Source organism: Triticum aestivum, chromosome 5A, assembly GCF_018294505.1.
Source record: "Triticum aestivum cultivar Chinese Spring chromosome 5A, IWGSC CS RefSeq v2.1, whole genome shotgun sequence".
Lineage (NCBI taxonomy): Eukaryota > Viridiplantae > Streptophyta > Magnoliopsida > Poales > Poaceae > Triticum > Triticum aestivum.
The window spans coordinates 708,549,092-708,566,460 of record NC_057806.1 but is presented as its reverse complement, the minus strand read 5'-3'; the positions used below and the strand labels follow the sequence as shown (position 1 = coordinate 708,566,460).

At 41.9% G+C, this 17,369-nt stretch overlaps 1 protein-coding gene across 1 annotated transcript; it reads right to left on the bottom strand.

Annotated features, from left to right (window-relative positions):
- Nucleotides 1-233: 233 nt before the first annotated feature.
- On the bottom strand, nucleotides 234-11,471 carry LOC123108575 (protein DETOXIFICATION 40-like). Its single transcript, XM_044530340.1, has 6 exons — nucleotides 11,373-11,471; nucleotides 10,326-10,978; nucleotides 10,126-10,182; nucleotides 9,431-9,669; nucleotides 2,079-2,287; nucleotides 234-551 (listed from the first exon to the last, which is right to left on the bottom strand). The coding sequence occupies exons 1-6, from the start codon at nucleotides 11,454-11,456 to the stop codon at nucleotides 486-488; spliced, it is 1,308 nt and encodes a 435-aa protein (XP_044386275.1). The 5' UTR covers nucleotides 11,457-11,471; the 3' UTR covers nucleotides 234-485.
- Between the last annotated feature and the right edge of the window lie 5,898 nt (nucleotides 11,472-17,369).

Below are 17,369 nucleotides of genomic sequence, written 5' to 3'. Positions count from 1 at the left end.
CCTGGCCCAATCAACCAGAGGCCACCGATTTTTCCACTGGAATAGCCTCCCTAGGTCACCCGGCCCATTGGTTAATTACGGGATTAGATAGTCATCTGATGGCCAGCAACGACCCGGAACAAACATCCGACGGCCAGAAATCTTGATGGTCTGGGAGGGCAGGGAATGTGCTCAGTTTTAATGTATCTAAATTATGAAACAGAGAATGAATATCCGATGGTGAGCAACCTTTATTGTCACGGATTATCACAATGCACAATAATTGGCTTGCTTACACTTTCCTCAATCTTCAGAGTTCAAATAAATTCCTTTGGATAATGTTCTAGGAAAAACTGGAATCACGTCCTAAGTCCGTGAATAATTTTGCCCCGTAACAGAACAAAAAATACAACTCAGAAATAAAAATCAGAATTTTCAACCAAGATGGTCTATTTATTCAGAGAAGTCGACCATGCTCAGTAATTGTAGTTGCATATTTGTCTTTATCAATCCTGCTGCAATGATTTTTTCTTGTCTTCCCACATGGCAATCCTCTCATGCGCCTTCTCCACCTTCAAATTACACATATGACACATAAACAATGAGAAATATGTGCAACATCATTAATTAATTGCTTCACATAAATTTTATTGTCACCTTCCCTTCTATTTTCTCCCTCATTTCTAAATTCATATATATATTTTTCAAATTCATACTTTGTAAAGTTACCAAAATTATAGATATAAATATAAACATCTAAAGCACAGCATAAAGACAATATAAAGATATGCTGATTTAATATCATAGATCTTTCTTTTTGCATAACTCCCCCATTCCCAAGTAAGTGGCTTAGAAACTGAGTAAGAAAGTCAATAATTTCTAAGTTTGGCCAAGTATATATACAAAAATTATGAATATTTATAAAACAAAAGCAATAATACTCCCTCTGTCCCATAATATAAGATGTAGTTACCTCGAATATACACATATTGGATGTAATAACATCTTATATTATGTGATGGAGGGAGTACATCATAAAATATATTTTTATAATGTATTTATTCAAAATTGTAGTTGTTGATATTCCCTTTTACATATTTGGTCAAAGTTTGAACGGATTGACTTTCAGAATTTATATTCTACCTATGTAGGGACTAAAGGAGTAGATTGGTAGACAATTCATAAACTTCGTCCTTGAACGTAATCCCTCTCCCTTTCTCACTCATACATCCTACAGCCCGGTGGTAGTTAACCTCATGTCTCATATACTACCATGTGGTAGTACATATACTACTTTATCATTATAAATATGTTCATATACTATATCTAAGATTTTTCAAAATGAGCTATATAAAAAATTGCATGTGAGTCCATAATGTTTTTTGTATATTTTAAAAATACCTTCACATTTGTACGTATAGAACAATATACCAAAAAATAGTACAAACTACCTACATAGTGGGATATACACCTAACCAAATATTCTTATATACAACATACTATACATACATACTCTTGGTTTTGGCACATACTATATACAAGACACAAAACACACGTGGTGGTAACTATCACTGGGTGGCAGAAAACATTTGTATAGGAAAATCCTTCTTACTCCTAGGTACACCGACGTCTCATATACAACCATGGGGGATTATATGTAATATTTTATAGGTTTGAGTATGTTCATATACAATATTAAACATACTTCAAAGTGAAGTACATGAAAAAAATGCAAGTCGGAGCATAATTTGTACTGTATTTTTGTAATATCTTCATTTTTGTACATATAGAATGAGTATGCAAAAAACTGATACATATAGTACATAAAAAGTAGTATATATTGTACCGCAATAAATTTATAAACCGCATACCATCTATACGTACTCTCATGTATGATAGGTACTACCTAGATTGTGTGGAACATGCAGGGGTGTAACTACACCCAGAAGCAGAAGCAGTTAATATAGGTTAGGTTCGTACTCCCTTCGTCCGGAAATACTTGTCGCAGAGATTCATGTATCTAGACATATTTAAGTTCTAGATACATCTATTTTTATCCATTTCTGCGACAAGTATTTTCGAACGGAGGGAGTACTTACCTCATGTTGCCAGTCAGTCCTGAAGGTCACCCATAATAGGATGAGTGTTTGTAGTAGTGTTCCGCCGATTACCATGCCACTCCAAACCCCCTTTGCGCCCAGACCAAGATAGAAACCAAGGAATAAGCCAAGCGGCATGCCAACGAAATAGTAGCACCCAACATTCACGTACGCCACAAACACCTGCCAACCGCACCCCACGGCCACACCTGTAATTAATAAAAAAAATCCTTATAGTCTCATATTACCATAAATTGCACACTTCCCTCCTTATATCAAGGATTTGCAAAACATAAACTTAAATTACACACTTCTCTTCTAAACTTAAGCTCTAGATAGTTTACGTAGAACTCAAATTACACACTTCCCTCCTAAACTGCACCCCATGGCCACACCTGTAGTTCCGCCGATTGTTTCTTTGTTGCGGAATTGATGAGCTTCTTATAAACTCTAGTTATTTTCATAAACTTTAATTACACACTTCCTCCTTTTATGAAGGCTTTGCAAAACATAAACTTGCTCCTATAACCATATAAACCTCAGATGTCCCTATTTACATGAAAGTAAAATTTAACATTTGTTGCTTTCTCTGATTTTTTACTATAAAATTCTTTGGGCTGAATCGTAAAATTCGAAAATCAATACGCATAAATCCTATCTATCTTTTAAGCAGTGTTTTTTTGGATTTCAAGAGTTCAACAACAGTGTAAAAACAGATATGCGGAGAACACTATGAAATAATAAGATGAAAATTTTCAGGAAATAAGGCACATCATCGTCAATGCTTAAGATTGTAGTCTCACATATTAATCCTGCTATACATATTACATTCTGTGGGCAGTTTAATTATTTCATCATAGACTTTTTGTTAATAGTCTGATAGACTACATTATGCAATATGAAAACAACTATGATATTGTATAGAGGATTTTAGAACCTAGCAATGTATGTTCTCTATGTCTCAGCCATTGTACCACTTTCCAATGTGGGAACGTTTTTCTAGAACCAAGGTACACCGGAACCCTCATCTAAAACTTACCAACAAACATATAATATGGGAGTGCTGGAATTTAACTTTTGGAGCTTAAACTGTACATTCTCATCTTCTCATTTTCATTAAACTTTGCAAATTATCAAATTATTTGATGATGATTTTCGTTGGTAAGTTTTCAAGTCATTATATATGTGTGCTAGTTGTTTTCAATGGATTTTACAAAAATTTCAAAAATATTTTTACTGAGATCTACATAATGCACACAGGAAACCTACATGACTGTACAAATTTTGAGATCGGGCTTGGCTCAATACGAACTAATATTTTCTTGTGATATTGGCCATGATTTTTAGAACGAGCTTGGCTCAGTACAAACATGAGTCGTGGAAACTGGCACGCAGTTCACTATTACGGCTTGGTGCCAACTTCTTTCTTGATTCACCACGACTTTTCAAAACTACTGTATCTTGTGGATAGACATCACTTAAGATAATGTGGGAAGGGGGGCACTTGGAGAAACATGCACTCAACTGGGGAGCATGAGCGGACATGTGTGAGAATGCCATGTGTCTCACGAGGCAGCTCACGTGTCTTGTTTGCTCTTATTTCGGTCAATTTTGTCTTCTTATCGTGTCTTCATCTGGAATTTTTTATTTGTCAGAGTATTATGTATGTTTGACCTGTTCGGTAGCTAGGCTTCTGTGGATTATTTTGAAATATGCTTTCAATCTCAAAGATATACCAGACGATTTGGATCTGGTGATGAGGGGCTGGGCTAAAACTTTTGGAAAAGAGGAAAGGGGTTTAGTTTGGATCGGTATTTCTGCTATTTGTTGGACTATTTGGAAATTGAGAAACAGTGTGATTTTTGATAATAACAGGGTAAATGATCCCTGTGTGCCTGTCAACTTGTTACTTAAAACTTACATGATTGGAATCTCTTGCAGAAAAATCCCATAAGAAATAAAATGATGGAGGCTGGACTAAAGCAGATCGGTGTGGTGGCTGAAGAAGTGTTTCGAGCAGCTCATGGGTGGCGACTGGCGACTAGAAGGATCATGGGGTGAAAAGCTTCAAGGGTCTTCTGGATTCGCTGACGCTGCAAAGAACTCTACTGCCTCAAGCCTTCCCACTGTTTTTTCTGCTTTTGTCTTTGTCCTTCAGAGAAGACTAGTGTGTTGAGGTTGTTTCCGTTATCGTTGTTTAGTTGCTGTTCTAAAGACTTCTTAAACTCTGTAATGCTGGTGCTGGGAACGGTTTTGAGCCCAGGCCTTAAGTCTCTCCCTTGGGAAGTGTGTTGAGGTTGTTTCCGTTATCGTTGTTTAGTTGCTGTTCTAAAGACTTCTTAAACTCTGTAATGCTGGTGCTGGGAACGGTTTTGAGCCCAGGCCTTAAGTCTCTCCCTTGGGAAGCTCTGCACTTTTTGAGGACATGTGGGCAGGGCAAGGGATGGCTTCCCTCCTACCTCAATGCAGTGCTGACAGGGACCAGGGGGGAGACAGCTTAGTTTCTTTGCTTTTATTTTCTGCTAGTTGTAAGACTTGGTGATTTCTATTAATGGAAATCAGAGAGGAGAGCTCTCTTTTATCAAAAAAATAATAATCAAAAGCATGACCTTCACATCAAAGTTGTTGGAATCAACGGCTAGAGAAGATGATATAATGAGCATTGAAATCCACAATACTCAAGGGGTTGGTCCGATCTAATGATCTTTGTCACTGAGCCTACCAGGAATATAGATTAGGAGCATAATAGAGTCAAGCAAGACCAAAGTGGAGAAGCTTATCATCATGTGGTTTGGAGGTGGAACTACTCGCATATTTGTGTGTTGGAGTGCAAAGTGAGCCCTCTCACATGGTTTACTCATTATGTATTTTGCACACGGAACTCGAAGATCCACTTGATGATTGTTCCCCGAGATTGGTTTTCTACTCGCTTGGTGCTTTCATGTCAAGTTTGGATTGAGATGAAGCCTTGGTCTTTTAAAGCATCGGACATGCATACTCTTGGAAAAAGTTCAAGGCCATAAGCCTCCATTGTTGTAGGGCGTAGTCTCATCCGACCTTCTCCCTAACTAGCACAATGGCCCTCTCAATGCGAGGGCATCACTTTAGTGTATTCAAAGTAGGTTCATGATATAGATCTGCTTGATAGTGTTTCTCTTTTTATTCCATGATGTTAATTGTATTTTTTTAAGGCAAAATCTAATTTGTTAGGTTTATTTTTTTCTTTCCCCTGAATTATCGATTCTACCCTCCCTATCTTGGTTACCACGCCCAAGAAATGCAACTACAATTAAGGAACATAGGGAAGTATTTGGATCACAATCTATAGTGTTCATGACTATGAACTTTGTGTGGGTGTTGCTTCATGGAATCTAATTATTAATAGACGTCAACACATAAATATTCATATTTTTACATCTAATGTTGTGTAGGAACTATATCAAACATAAGTTGAGTTGTAGCTGCACCTACTGATCTAATATGTGTCACATACAAAATATCAGCTAGGTCACTTTTTAAAGTTCAATTCTCTGCATTAAAGTAGTATCATGCACACACAACACATAGAGCTATTAATTAATATGGTGTATCCAACAATCACGGGTATGGAATTATTTATGTCATTCGACTCCGATATGTATTCCACATATGGGATGGTTATAGAATGCCCTCGCAAATAATCACCAGACCTATAACATGAACTCTACTTTGAATACACTAAAGTGATGCCCTTCTCCACCTATGTTTTTTATGAAAATAAACATATTTATTGATAGTTGGTGAAATTAAAAGGTTTCATGATACACCTTTTAGGATTTCCTCTATTTTCTTAATGTGGTAAAGCACGTAGTACTATTTTTATCGATTTCCTTTAAATTCAATGCTATTTAACCCGCCAATTCAATTCACACACAGTATGCTCTCTCGAGGATGTATTTGTTGCTCATGTGGCATGATTTTACTATGTGTTTTTTTCCTTCATAATCATTTACATTGGACCAAGGTATGGACAATTGCCATCCAAATTTCATCTATAGAACTTCAAAAGACTAATTCAACTTTCTCCTTTACGTAGCCAGCCGTATGCACCATATTATAATGATTCTTTAATTAATTAATACCAATACCTTATAATGATCCTTTGTTTAACAAATTGTAATCCTTCCCGTTCTATAAATTTTCCACTTTGTTGTCAATTGACATCTATTAGACATCACTTTAAGCATTTTTAGGGGTTAACTTTAAGTAGTTATTTTTGTTGTAAAATACTTACAATATCCAAAATAGGACAATTGAACACACTCCTTAAAAATTATATCATATATTTCGATTGTTCGAGTTCAAGGTTCAATCAGATTCATACTTGTCAAATCAATCCTGAAGGAACATTTTTGTGAGCTACATGTAGTACACACCTTTTGAATATGTTATGTCTCCTTGAACTGCACAATACATAATAAAATTCAAATATCGAGAAATTATTGGCGAAGGTCCAGCATTCAGAACACTTTTTGGCGGACTTTATTCGGCGCGGTTTGTACACGAATTTATTAGGCATGTAGAATGCTTTCTGCGGTCAGATACAATATAGTACAAAGCTAGCTGCCCCGTGTACACAATCGGCTTGTTGCACAAGCTAGCTAGCGGCCTGGTGGATTGATCATCATTGCTAGTTGTGTACATGTACATACATTGCTAGCTAGCGGCCTGGTGGACTGATCATGCATCGCTAGTTTTGTACGTGCGTGTGATTCTTCAGCCAATAATATTCAGGAAAATGCATGTATGTTTTCTTATGAAGCGCCCATTATGGTGGAATGAATGTGTGCATGCATAAGGCATCAGCCCACGCTAATAATATTATGACCGGCACATCTTTTTTTGCCAGATAGCGACACGTCCGTATAATCCTTTTTTGACCGCCACGTTTTAGCCTCACACTGTTTTTTTTTTGACGTGGATTGTTTTGAGGGAACTTAGTCCCTGTTATGGCGCTGCTAGAAGGAGGGCGCGAGAGGGCCGGCCGGGGGCCTTTTGCCCACGGCCGGGCAAGATGGAAGGGATTTCCTTCTTAATTCTTGCTTGATTAGATTTATACATCTCCTCTCTTTATATAGAGAGGTTTACTTGACTCCCAAGTAAGGCTTACTTGACCCCTAAGAAAGCGACCCTTATCTCTAATTAACCCTAAGACTAACGGGCTATACCGCCGGCCCAGGCTATTAGGCCCATTACGTACTCTAACAGTCCCACACTAGGTTTTTTTCTGAGGGAATAGTCCGTTATTTTTTTCTACATCCTATTTTTTTCAGTTAGTATTAGTACAAGGTATATAGCTGAACAAAACAGTTTTTCATTAGTAATGGCATTGGTGGGTAATTATTCCACTTAAGTATATCTAATGGCTCTAAAATCTTGGTCTATTATATAAACGGTCAGATGTTTCTATATTTTGTGATAATTTCTAGATTTCCAGATTATTTCTCTTTTTTGTGGTGAGTCCGTATATTACTTCTAATATATAATAGATAGATAAAAAGTCAGATGATTCTAATGTTGTGATAATTTCTAGATAATTTCTCTTTTTTCTGGTGAGTCCGTATATTACTTCTAATATATAGTAGACGTGACACGAAGTTGCAGCACACCGATAACACATTCCATGGCCTTCTCAAGGGAATCATGGATGGTGCAATGAGTTTGTGTCCTGGTATCTTTATTGCATATAGGTATGGTTCTGTATAGGCAAGAACAACGTCATATGCAGTCGCCCGATAACATGGAACACATTGCCCGAAAGTAGTTCTTTTTGGGAGAATTTTATATTTTCCTTATAAACTGAGTACAAACTAGTTCATAGAAAAGTTTTCTAAGATTTATAGTTGTATAAATGAAAAAACTTTAAAGAATACTCCATCCGAACCAAAAATGTGGCGTGCCTTTAGTTTAAATTTGAACTAAAGCTGAACTAAAGCCAGAACACTTTTTTCTTTTGGATTGGAGGGAGTAAGTTAGAAAGAAAAAAGTATTATCAAATGAATTATTTGAATAAAAAACGTTTTCCAAGTATGGGCTAGTAATAACGAAGATGAAGTAATGCAAGGGACTTCTAAAATGGTTGATTTGTTCACTGACTCCCTCATTCCTTTACCTCCTCTCTCTCTCTCTCTCTCTCTCTCTCTCTCTCTCTCTCTCTCTCTCCATGCCTAATAACAAATTATCGCGCCTTCACCTTCATGTATCCTATCAATTCTTCTCATTCAGCACTAGGTCTGCAAATGGGCTATGGCATGCCAAGCTCTGCTTTGGGAATGAAAATCGAAAGATGGACCTATGGTTGGACTCGTCATCATTGACGCAAGTGCGACGATTCATTCTTGAAGGCTTAGACTACGAGTTGTGTATGTTTTGTTTGTTTTAGCCTGTTAGCATATGGTCAGTGGTTGCTTGGTGGTGTTATTGTCACAACGCATACGATGTCGCGTTTTCTTTTCTCGGTCGACTTTGTATGCACTGCGACATTTTGAATAATGAATAATATATGGCTGTGTGCATCAATCATTGCAGAGGCTTGTGGCTATCCTCCTTTTTGAAAAACAAATTCAGCACCAGATGTGTATATAGGCTATGTCACAGCATCTCAATGTGTCTCCTTGGAGTCGTTTAGGACTTTGCCAATCGCCAAATCCACTCTAAGTCGTACGACATAAACTTGCCCATAGTTTGACTGGTCTTTTTTATTAGCTAGTAACATACATGTGTTTCTACTTCTCTTCTAAGAAAAAAAAGAGATATCATGTTTTTGAGTAAAAAAAATCATTTCCTGTCTAGTGGCTCAAGAATACTTCATGAGTTGAGATAAAAATTAGTGTACACCACTACAACGTTTGACCAGGAACAATGACTAACTTATGCTGCTTATCAAAATAGATTAGATTGGTTAAAAATGCTTTTTTAAATAATTATACATCGAATTAAGATGGTATTTTTATCAAAGGATAGATTGCTATCACAATGCATATTATGTAGCCACGTAGCTAACAATTGTGTTATATATTCTTCCAGAAGAGATTTCTACTAGTTTATAGTTCAATCAACATTTCTTGTGGCAGGAAAAAACATGTGCTATCGTTCCCCATTGGTGCCCGCCACTGGTGCTGCCATTGGTTGATATGTGGGTTGGCTAGATTTTGAACTTGAGGTCTCTTATACTTAATTAATGAGAGTCTCTTAGCTATCACGACAAATAGGTTGTCACGACGGTTCAGCATGCCACAAGACGATAGCAAGTTAGTTACCATCGACCAGTTCTTACCTTTTGCCAAAAGGAAACCAACAGACATGGTTCTTACCAGAAAGCACGGGTTGAACGCCATTGAGGATGAGGGTGATGGCAAGCAGCGGGCAGAGGTCGGACACTGCTTCCGCAACGTTTTTGCCACCTGTGAAGACGTAGGCAATGCGATCACGGAGGCACAACACAATGACTGCCGCGACAACAGCCAGAATGAACGACATTGTTGTCGACATGACGACTGAGAAAGCTGCCGCCCTCGGGTTGCCGGCACCAAGCTCGTTCCCCACGCGAACGCTAAGAATGAAACATGAAACAGATGCTATATAAATTCACACTGCTTATTTTACTTTGAAGGTGAATATTTTATTGGAATAAAAAAAATCAACTTTTCTATCTTCGATCAAGTTTATAAGAAGAACCATCAATATCTGTAAAACTAAATAAATAAAAATATATGAGGTTAATGATTTCGCTTTCATACTGTAGATTTTGGTACGCAGTATTTTTTTTTTTTTTGCATCTACTCCCTCTGTAACATAATATAAAAGACGTTTTTTTGACACAGACATGAAATGTAACAACGTCTTATAAAATGTTAGACAGTGAGTACTAGCTAGCCTGGTCTGACATGGAAATCTTTGACACTAGGAAAATAAAGGTACTATCTTATAAGGACAACAGCCAGGACATGATCGGAGGTGAGTAAATAAATATTGTTATACTCCCGTATGTATGTAGTGTACGTAGTACCTTGCTGCCGCGTTGAACCCGATGGAGATGGTGTAGACCCATCCGAATATGGCCATGCTGGCAAATTAATTAAGATGTCAACAAAGAATGAATACCAGATGGTGATCGATGAGGAAATCAAAGTAGTAAATACTGCTGTATAAGAGTAGTGGTCTAAAACGCTTTTATATTTCTTTACGGAGGGAGAGAGCAGTAGTTACCAGACGGAGAGGGAATCGAGAGAGAGCTCAGGGTTGGGGAGAAGACCGGCGATAAGCACCATGACCTGGAAGTACCACGTCTCTAGGCAGAGCATGACCGCAGACGCGGCGGAGAGCTTGGCGAAGCCGCACAAGCCGGCGAAAGCCTGCGTGGTGAACCCTGTCCAGGTCTCCCTGCACCTAGGGGCGGCCAAGATGTAGGCGAACTGGGCAAGCGCGATGAGCCACCAGCTGAGGCTAAGCACCAGGGAGGCGCCCAGGAGGCCGAGGCCGAGCTTGTAGACCGCCAGCCAGCTTAGCGCCAGGTGGAGCAGCAGCGTGGCGGCCGCTATGCAGGCGCTGGGCGCCACGATGCTCTGCGCCTGGAGGAACTTCTGGATCGGGAAGTTGGTCGCGTAGGCGAAGATCTGTGGGATGAGGCCGTAGACAAAGACGGCAGCGGCCGCGGCGATGCGCTCTGACTCACCGAGGAGGAGGAGGATGGGGCGCGAGTAGACGTATATGATGGCGAGGGGGACGCCGGTGGCAGCAAGGAGGATCGTGGAGCGCTGCAGGTACACGCCCAGCATCTCGTACTTGTGCGCGCCGTAGGCTTGTCCACATAGAGTCTCCACCGCGCTGCCCATCCCAAGTTGCACATGAACATTTATTTTCTTTAATTTTGCCCATCTTCTTATTATTAAGCTATTCTAGCATTGAAATACGTTTAGATACAGGCATACATTTAAGCGATAAATTTCTTCAGACGAAAGTACTCCCTCCATCCCATAATATAAAAGCGTTTCAGACGAAAGTAGCATTTTAACGAACGAATGAATCGCGTGGAAATCATACAGTAACCGAAATCACAAGGAAGTGTTTGTTGCTCACGGGCAAACGTATGAGACTCCTGTCTAGACTCGATCAATAAGTGGCACATGCCACGGGCGGCCGGGTAGGTTGGCCAGTGGTTGGTCGTGATAAGCGCCATGCATGCATGCATGCATCTCTCTAGCTACTCTACTACTGGATCGGTGTGGTACGTACCATGAGGCCGTATGAGAAGACCTGGATGCCCGTGTTCCCCAGCGACGCCGCCGCGAGCTCCAGGTTGCCGAGCTGCCCACAGAATATCTGCGTGGACATGGACATGAGGTAGTTGATGAGGTACACAGCCACGGCCGGCAGCGCCAGCCGCAGCAGGAGCGGCAGCTCCACCGCGGCGCCCGCCCATGCCCGACGCCCCCACGATGCCGCCGTGTTGCTCAGAATCACCTCCAGCTCACGACTCCCGGCATGGCTGCTGCTGCTAGGTGACCCGAGGAGTGGGCTGGAGCACTCCATAATGCCTGCCTTGGCTATGAGTCGCATGCCTGCCTGCCAACTATATATGCATAGGTGTGTGGTAGGTACGTACCACTTGATGGCCAGAGTTACTTCTTTCAGCTGGGCGTTTGGGTTTACCTGAAATAAATTCGGGTTTTCAAAAACAATACTCCCTCCGTAAACTAATATAAGAGCGTTTAGATTACTATTTTAGTGATCTAAACACTCTTATATTAGTTTACAGAGGGAGTACCTGATATAATTTGTCCCTTTTTTTAGTTTGTCGATAACTTAAAATGAATTATTAACACTGGTGGAAAAAAGGCCTTTGGTCGCGGTTCGCAACTGCCATTAGTCGCGGTTGCGCAACCGCGACCAAATAAGCGCGACTAAAGCCCCCCACCTTTAGTCGCGGCTGCTTAAGAACCGCGACTAACGGCCCGTCCACGTGGGCGCCAGGCGGCCGTCGGGGCGGAGGACCTTTAGTCGCGGTTCTTCTGGCCAACCGCGACTAAAGGCCGCCACAGGTTTAGGGTTTTAGCCCCCCCCCCCCTAAACCTGTTTTCTGTTTAATTTGTATTGTTTTATTTCTTTTGTGCTTTATTTTAATTTTGAAGGAGTTTCATATATTCTACGGTACTACATACATGCATATGAATGTACAATTTCAAATAAATTTGAAATTAGAACCAAAAAGAATTCAAGAGGAATATACAATATATATTCAATATCATCGGATGACCATATACAATTTTGAACAAGTTTCCATACATGATTTAATGCATATAAAGTTCTACGTCCTCGTAATAGTGTTCTCCTTTAGGATGGAGGACTTCCCTGCTGAACCATCCAGCTAGTTCCTCTTGAAGTGGTCGGAAGCGAGCTTCTGGACTAAGCATCCACCGGAGGTTATTCCTCTGAGCATTGATATCACTCGGAACCCGCTCAGAGGTGTATCTCCGGATCATCTCACAGACATAGTATCCACATAGATTGGTCTCCGGTGGCTGAATATCCCCAGCATTCTTAGCCTTTAACATTTTGAATTCTAGCTCTTTTTTGAATTCACCGACCTTTGTATCTACGAACCGTCTCCAAACCCTACGAGGCAAAGAAAATTAAATGAACAAGAGAGTTATTAATTAGTTACTTGATATTAGGAAATGAACGAAATAGGCCGATCGATATAGAGCGCAAATGAATGAAAATAATTACTTCTGCAAGCATTCTTCTCATGCCGCCCCAAAGCTTTGGATCCATATTCACAGAGTCGTGGACGAGACATTATGAGGTGTTAACTTTAATTACTAGCAGAATCCAGTGGAACCTGCGGACACGATACATGCACAGTACGTCATGCATAACTCATCGATTAGCCGGCCACATACCATGCATGGAGTAAACAAAAGAGAATGTGCTCAAGACAGAAACACTCACTCAAAATGGTAAGGAAATAGAATATCACTTTTGAGTTCCTGCTTTGTAAGAAAGTGCCACAGGTCTGCCTCCACGTCGGCGGGGTGACGCTCCAACACATGTCCATTAACGATGTGTGGGTCAATGAACCCAACATCATGGATGTTCCTTACTCTGCATTCCTTAATCTTCATTCTGCATGTATAATAGCGGACACAACAATATAGTTAGGACATATATATAGTGCAGGCAATATGAACGAGATGGGGTAGAAATTAATAAATCACTTACAGAACGTAGCAACTGATGATAGATTTATCGAGCTCGCGCAGATTGAAAAGCTGGAACAATTCACTCAGTTAAATTTGTACATAGTAATGTTTGAAGTGATGCTCATGTCTAACTTCCGCATAAATATATTCTTTGGCGTTTTTATTTTTTATGTAACCCTTGTACCATTTCAGCAGACCTTTCATTTGTGGAGGTAGATCCTTTTCCTGCGCAGGCTCGACGAGAGGCCCATTCTTGACATATGTAATTACTACCTCCTTCACTGGCGCCTCATCAAGGCCTAACAGTTCACGAAGAGTAATACCTAAGTTGGCCGCTTGTTCTCTGGCACTCGTTACAGTCAATCCCTGTGCTGCCGCAGCTTGTATGATCTCGGGTGCATCCGGACAGAAGGCTTCCACTATAAGCGGGGCAATCGATTGTTTACTTTGTTCCCCGAGCTGGGCAACTTGTTTCCCGCTTTTTTTACTTTCGGCCTTCTCCCGCTCTTTGTTCTCCTTGAACATGAGTGCCTGCCTGCGAAGTTCACGTGCATAGTCGTTAGGCAGATTCTTCGCGGCTTGGGACGGTGTGCTCAAAAATGACTTAGCCCACTTCTTTTGCTCATCAGAAAATACTGGCTTGGGCTCGGGCTCTCTTTTCTTCTTGCAGTCCGCCTTCCATTTCTCCAAATCAGCAGCCGCGGCCGCATCGACTTCCTCGGCACTACGTTCCCAAGGCCTTGTGGGGAGAGGCTTCAGTGATGGCTCCGGTACCTTTGTGGTCTTAGGTACATAAGGGTCCGGGTTAATAATCCAGGACTGCTTCTGCTTCTTTGCCGGAGGTGGATTGGGGGGCGGCGTCTGATCACCCGCCGGACGAGGACTGGGGGGCGGCGGCTGATCACCCGCCGGACGTTGTGGACTGGGGGGCGGCGTCGGCTGACGTGACGGAGGTGTAGGTGAACCGCCACCACCACCACCACCACCGCCGCCGCCACCGCCACCACCACCACCGTAGGGGGGTGGACTTGTTGTCCTTGGCGCCTCGCCTGGAAACTTGATAAACTTCTTTTGCCATAGAATGAAATGGCGCTTGACATCTCCAAGTCTTTTCTCCCCTTCAGGTGTAGCAATGTCAATCTCCAGGTCCTCAAACCCTTGGACTATGTCCTCCACCGTGACACGAGCATAGCCATCTTGAATGGGGTTGTTGTGGTGGAGTGCTCCAGGTAAACATGGTAAAGCACTGCCGATGGCTACCTTCATGGACATGTTCCCGATAGGATAATACATATGACATTCTTTCATCTCCTTTATATCGTCCACGGGGTAGCGAGGAGGCTCCGGTGAATTAATTTCGACCACCAGAGGCTCCGGTGCAGTAATTTCGACCACCAGAGGCTCCGGTGCAGTAATTTCGATCGTCGGTGCATCTGCACCAGCCGGTGGGGCCTCCGTGGAAGCCACGCTGCTTCTCCGCTGCTGGCTTCCGAGATCCGCTGGATGATCTTCATGCTGCACCCGAGCTGCATCTCTTTCGGCTACTAGTACACTCATGGTTTTCTTCATCACATCCATTTCCGATGCCAACCGCGCCACAACATCTGCTTCCCGATCCATCTTTCTCTTACGGCTTCTGTAACCGTACGGGTCATGGTTCTGGGGGAACCCTATTTTCCACGGAATGTGCCCCATGCCTCGTACACGTCCTCCGTGTTCAGGATTCCCGAGGGCTTTTGTCAGCGCGTCGTTCTCTCTGTTGAACTTGATCTTCCCCTGTTGAGCATCCCTCATTGCGTTAATAAGGGCTTGGGTGGGTTTAATTAATTTGCCCCGGTAAACACACTCCCCTGTCTCCGGGTTCAGCGTTCCCCCATGCCCGTACCACCAGCTTTTGGCCCTTGGGTCCCATCCCTCCGTACCTGGACGGATTCCTCGCGCCCTCAGCTCGTTCTCCATCTTCTCCAACCTAGGCACCCAAATGCGATACCCTCCTGGCCCCATAACATGATTGTACTCCTTCTTAGCCGCATTTTCCTTATTTTTTTTCGATATTTGAATGAACTGCTCCGATTTCTTTTGCTTCACAAATTCTGGCCAATCATGTTTCAGTTTCTCATATTGTCCTTTGAAATCTGGAGTCTTGTTCTGCTTGACAAAGTCATGGGCTAGATTTTGCTTGAATTTCCGGAATGCGTCGGCCATCTTATGAAGAGCGAACTGTTTGACTAGCCTCCTCCTCTCCTTGTTTTCCTCAATCTTGTTACCCTCCTCATCGAATTTGTTGTATTCCGGAGGTAGAACGAAATGTTCCATAAGCTTCTTGAAGCAATCTTTTTTTGTTCTCTTATCGACAAAAGTGAAACCATCAATTCGTGCCTTCTTTGGCTCATTCCACTCCTGGACGGTGATCGAGACGTTGTCTCTAACAATGGCTCCGCATTGGCTGACAAACTTGGTGGCGTTCTTGCGGGGCTCCAGCGGCCTGCCGGTTGCACTGTCGACAACCTCGATGGTGCATGTTTCTCCTTGTTTCATCGTCTTGGTTGCGCCACGCTTTGACGACGTACTCGATTGTTTCGACGATCCGGCCGAGGGCTAAAATAAGAAAGAGTCGTGCGCGTTAGTACACACATATTTATTCAAATCAGTTAGTTTGTATCACCAGAGGCTCAATGTATATATATACCTCGGCGCCGGAGGTGGTTGCTACTTCCATTTGAAGATCGTCGTTTATCAACGTTTGTTCGGCATCATCTTGCTGACGGCGCCCTTCATCTTCACCGTCAAGGTTCAGATAAGAAGAGATATCATCTTCTTCTTCTCCGGTCGGCACATATAGAATATCGCCGTTTATGATGCCGAACATATGTGCTTCACCGTCCGGATCATAGTTGTCCATAATCGGGTCAGCTCTATCGTCCGCCATTATGTCAGTCCTGAAAACATGTAGTAAAAACAAATTAATTAAGTGAAGAAGGGGGGCGGTGGCGGTGGCGGTGGCGAAAGGGCGGTGGCGAAAGGAGGGGGCGAGGAAGGGGTGGGAGAGGGTGTCGCGGTAGAGCGCGAGACGGGGCGGCAGACGACGGCGTCACGGAGAGGGGAGGCGAGGACAACACATTTATAACCCTCGCCGTCCCCTCTCGATCCCTAAAAAAACACCGCGCGCATCGCCGCCCCCCTCGCCGCCCCTCTCCGTATAAACAAATTGTCCGAACAGAGCTTGGAGTAGAGTGGCTAGGGTTTGGCCAGGGATGCGGATGGAGACGAACATATGTGGGGTCGGGATGGCCCATGTGCAGGGCGGGGGGTTTGTTTTTCTTCTGTTTTTTTCTTATGTTTTTCTTCTGTTTGTTTTTTTCTTCTGTTTTTCCTTTTTTCTTCTGTTTTTTTCTTCTGTTTTTTTCTTCCTTTTTCCTTCTTTCTTCTTCTTCCTTTTTCCTTTTAAAATCAGAAAAATAAAACTAATTCATTTTAAAATCTTAAAAATACAATTATATATCAAAAAAATCAGAAAAATAAAACTAATTCATTTTAAAACCCCTTGAAGGTTTGACAAAAGGTTTGATACATCATTCAGTTCATCGACCAAATACAAAGTTTGGTACAATAAATTATTACACATCAATTCTTCCCTTGTGTCCCTGCTTGCTTACGATTGTGCCGTATCCATGGAGCATCCTCATCATTTAACTTAATGCTTGGGTCAATGTTCACTTTGAAGGGCGGAATTTCACCAAACATATTATAATCTTCTGACATGTCTGTCTTGCCCTTCACTCCCACGATGTTTCTTTTCCCTGAAAGAACAATGTGGCGCTTTGGATCATCGCATGATGTACTGATCGTTTTCTTATCTTTCCGTTTCCTCGGTTTGCTACTCATGTCCTTCAAATAAAAAACCTGAGCGACATCTTTGGCAAGGACGAATGGTTCGTCAAGGTAACCAAGATTGTTGAAATCCACCATTGTCATTCCGTATTGCTCGTCCACCTTTACCCCACCTCCTGTTAGCTTGAACCATTTGCACCGGAACAAAGGGACCTTAAAG

Bases quoted from the DNA above. Each gene is read 5' to 3' on its own strand.
- LOC123108575 (XM_044530340.1), bottom strand. From the start codon at position 11,456: ATGTCCATGTCCACGCAGATATTCTGTGGGCAGCTCGGCAACCTGGAG. The intron at 10,979-11,372 runs GTCTTCTCATAC...GCAAAATTAAAG, and splicing joins TGGGGAACACGGGCATCCAG to AAAATAAATGTTCATGTGCA. The intron at 9,670-10,125 runs GTACTACGTACA...TTTCATTCTTAG, and splicing joins GGGTTCAACGCGGCAGCAAG to CGTTCGCGTGGGGAACGAGC.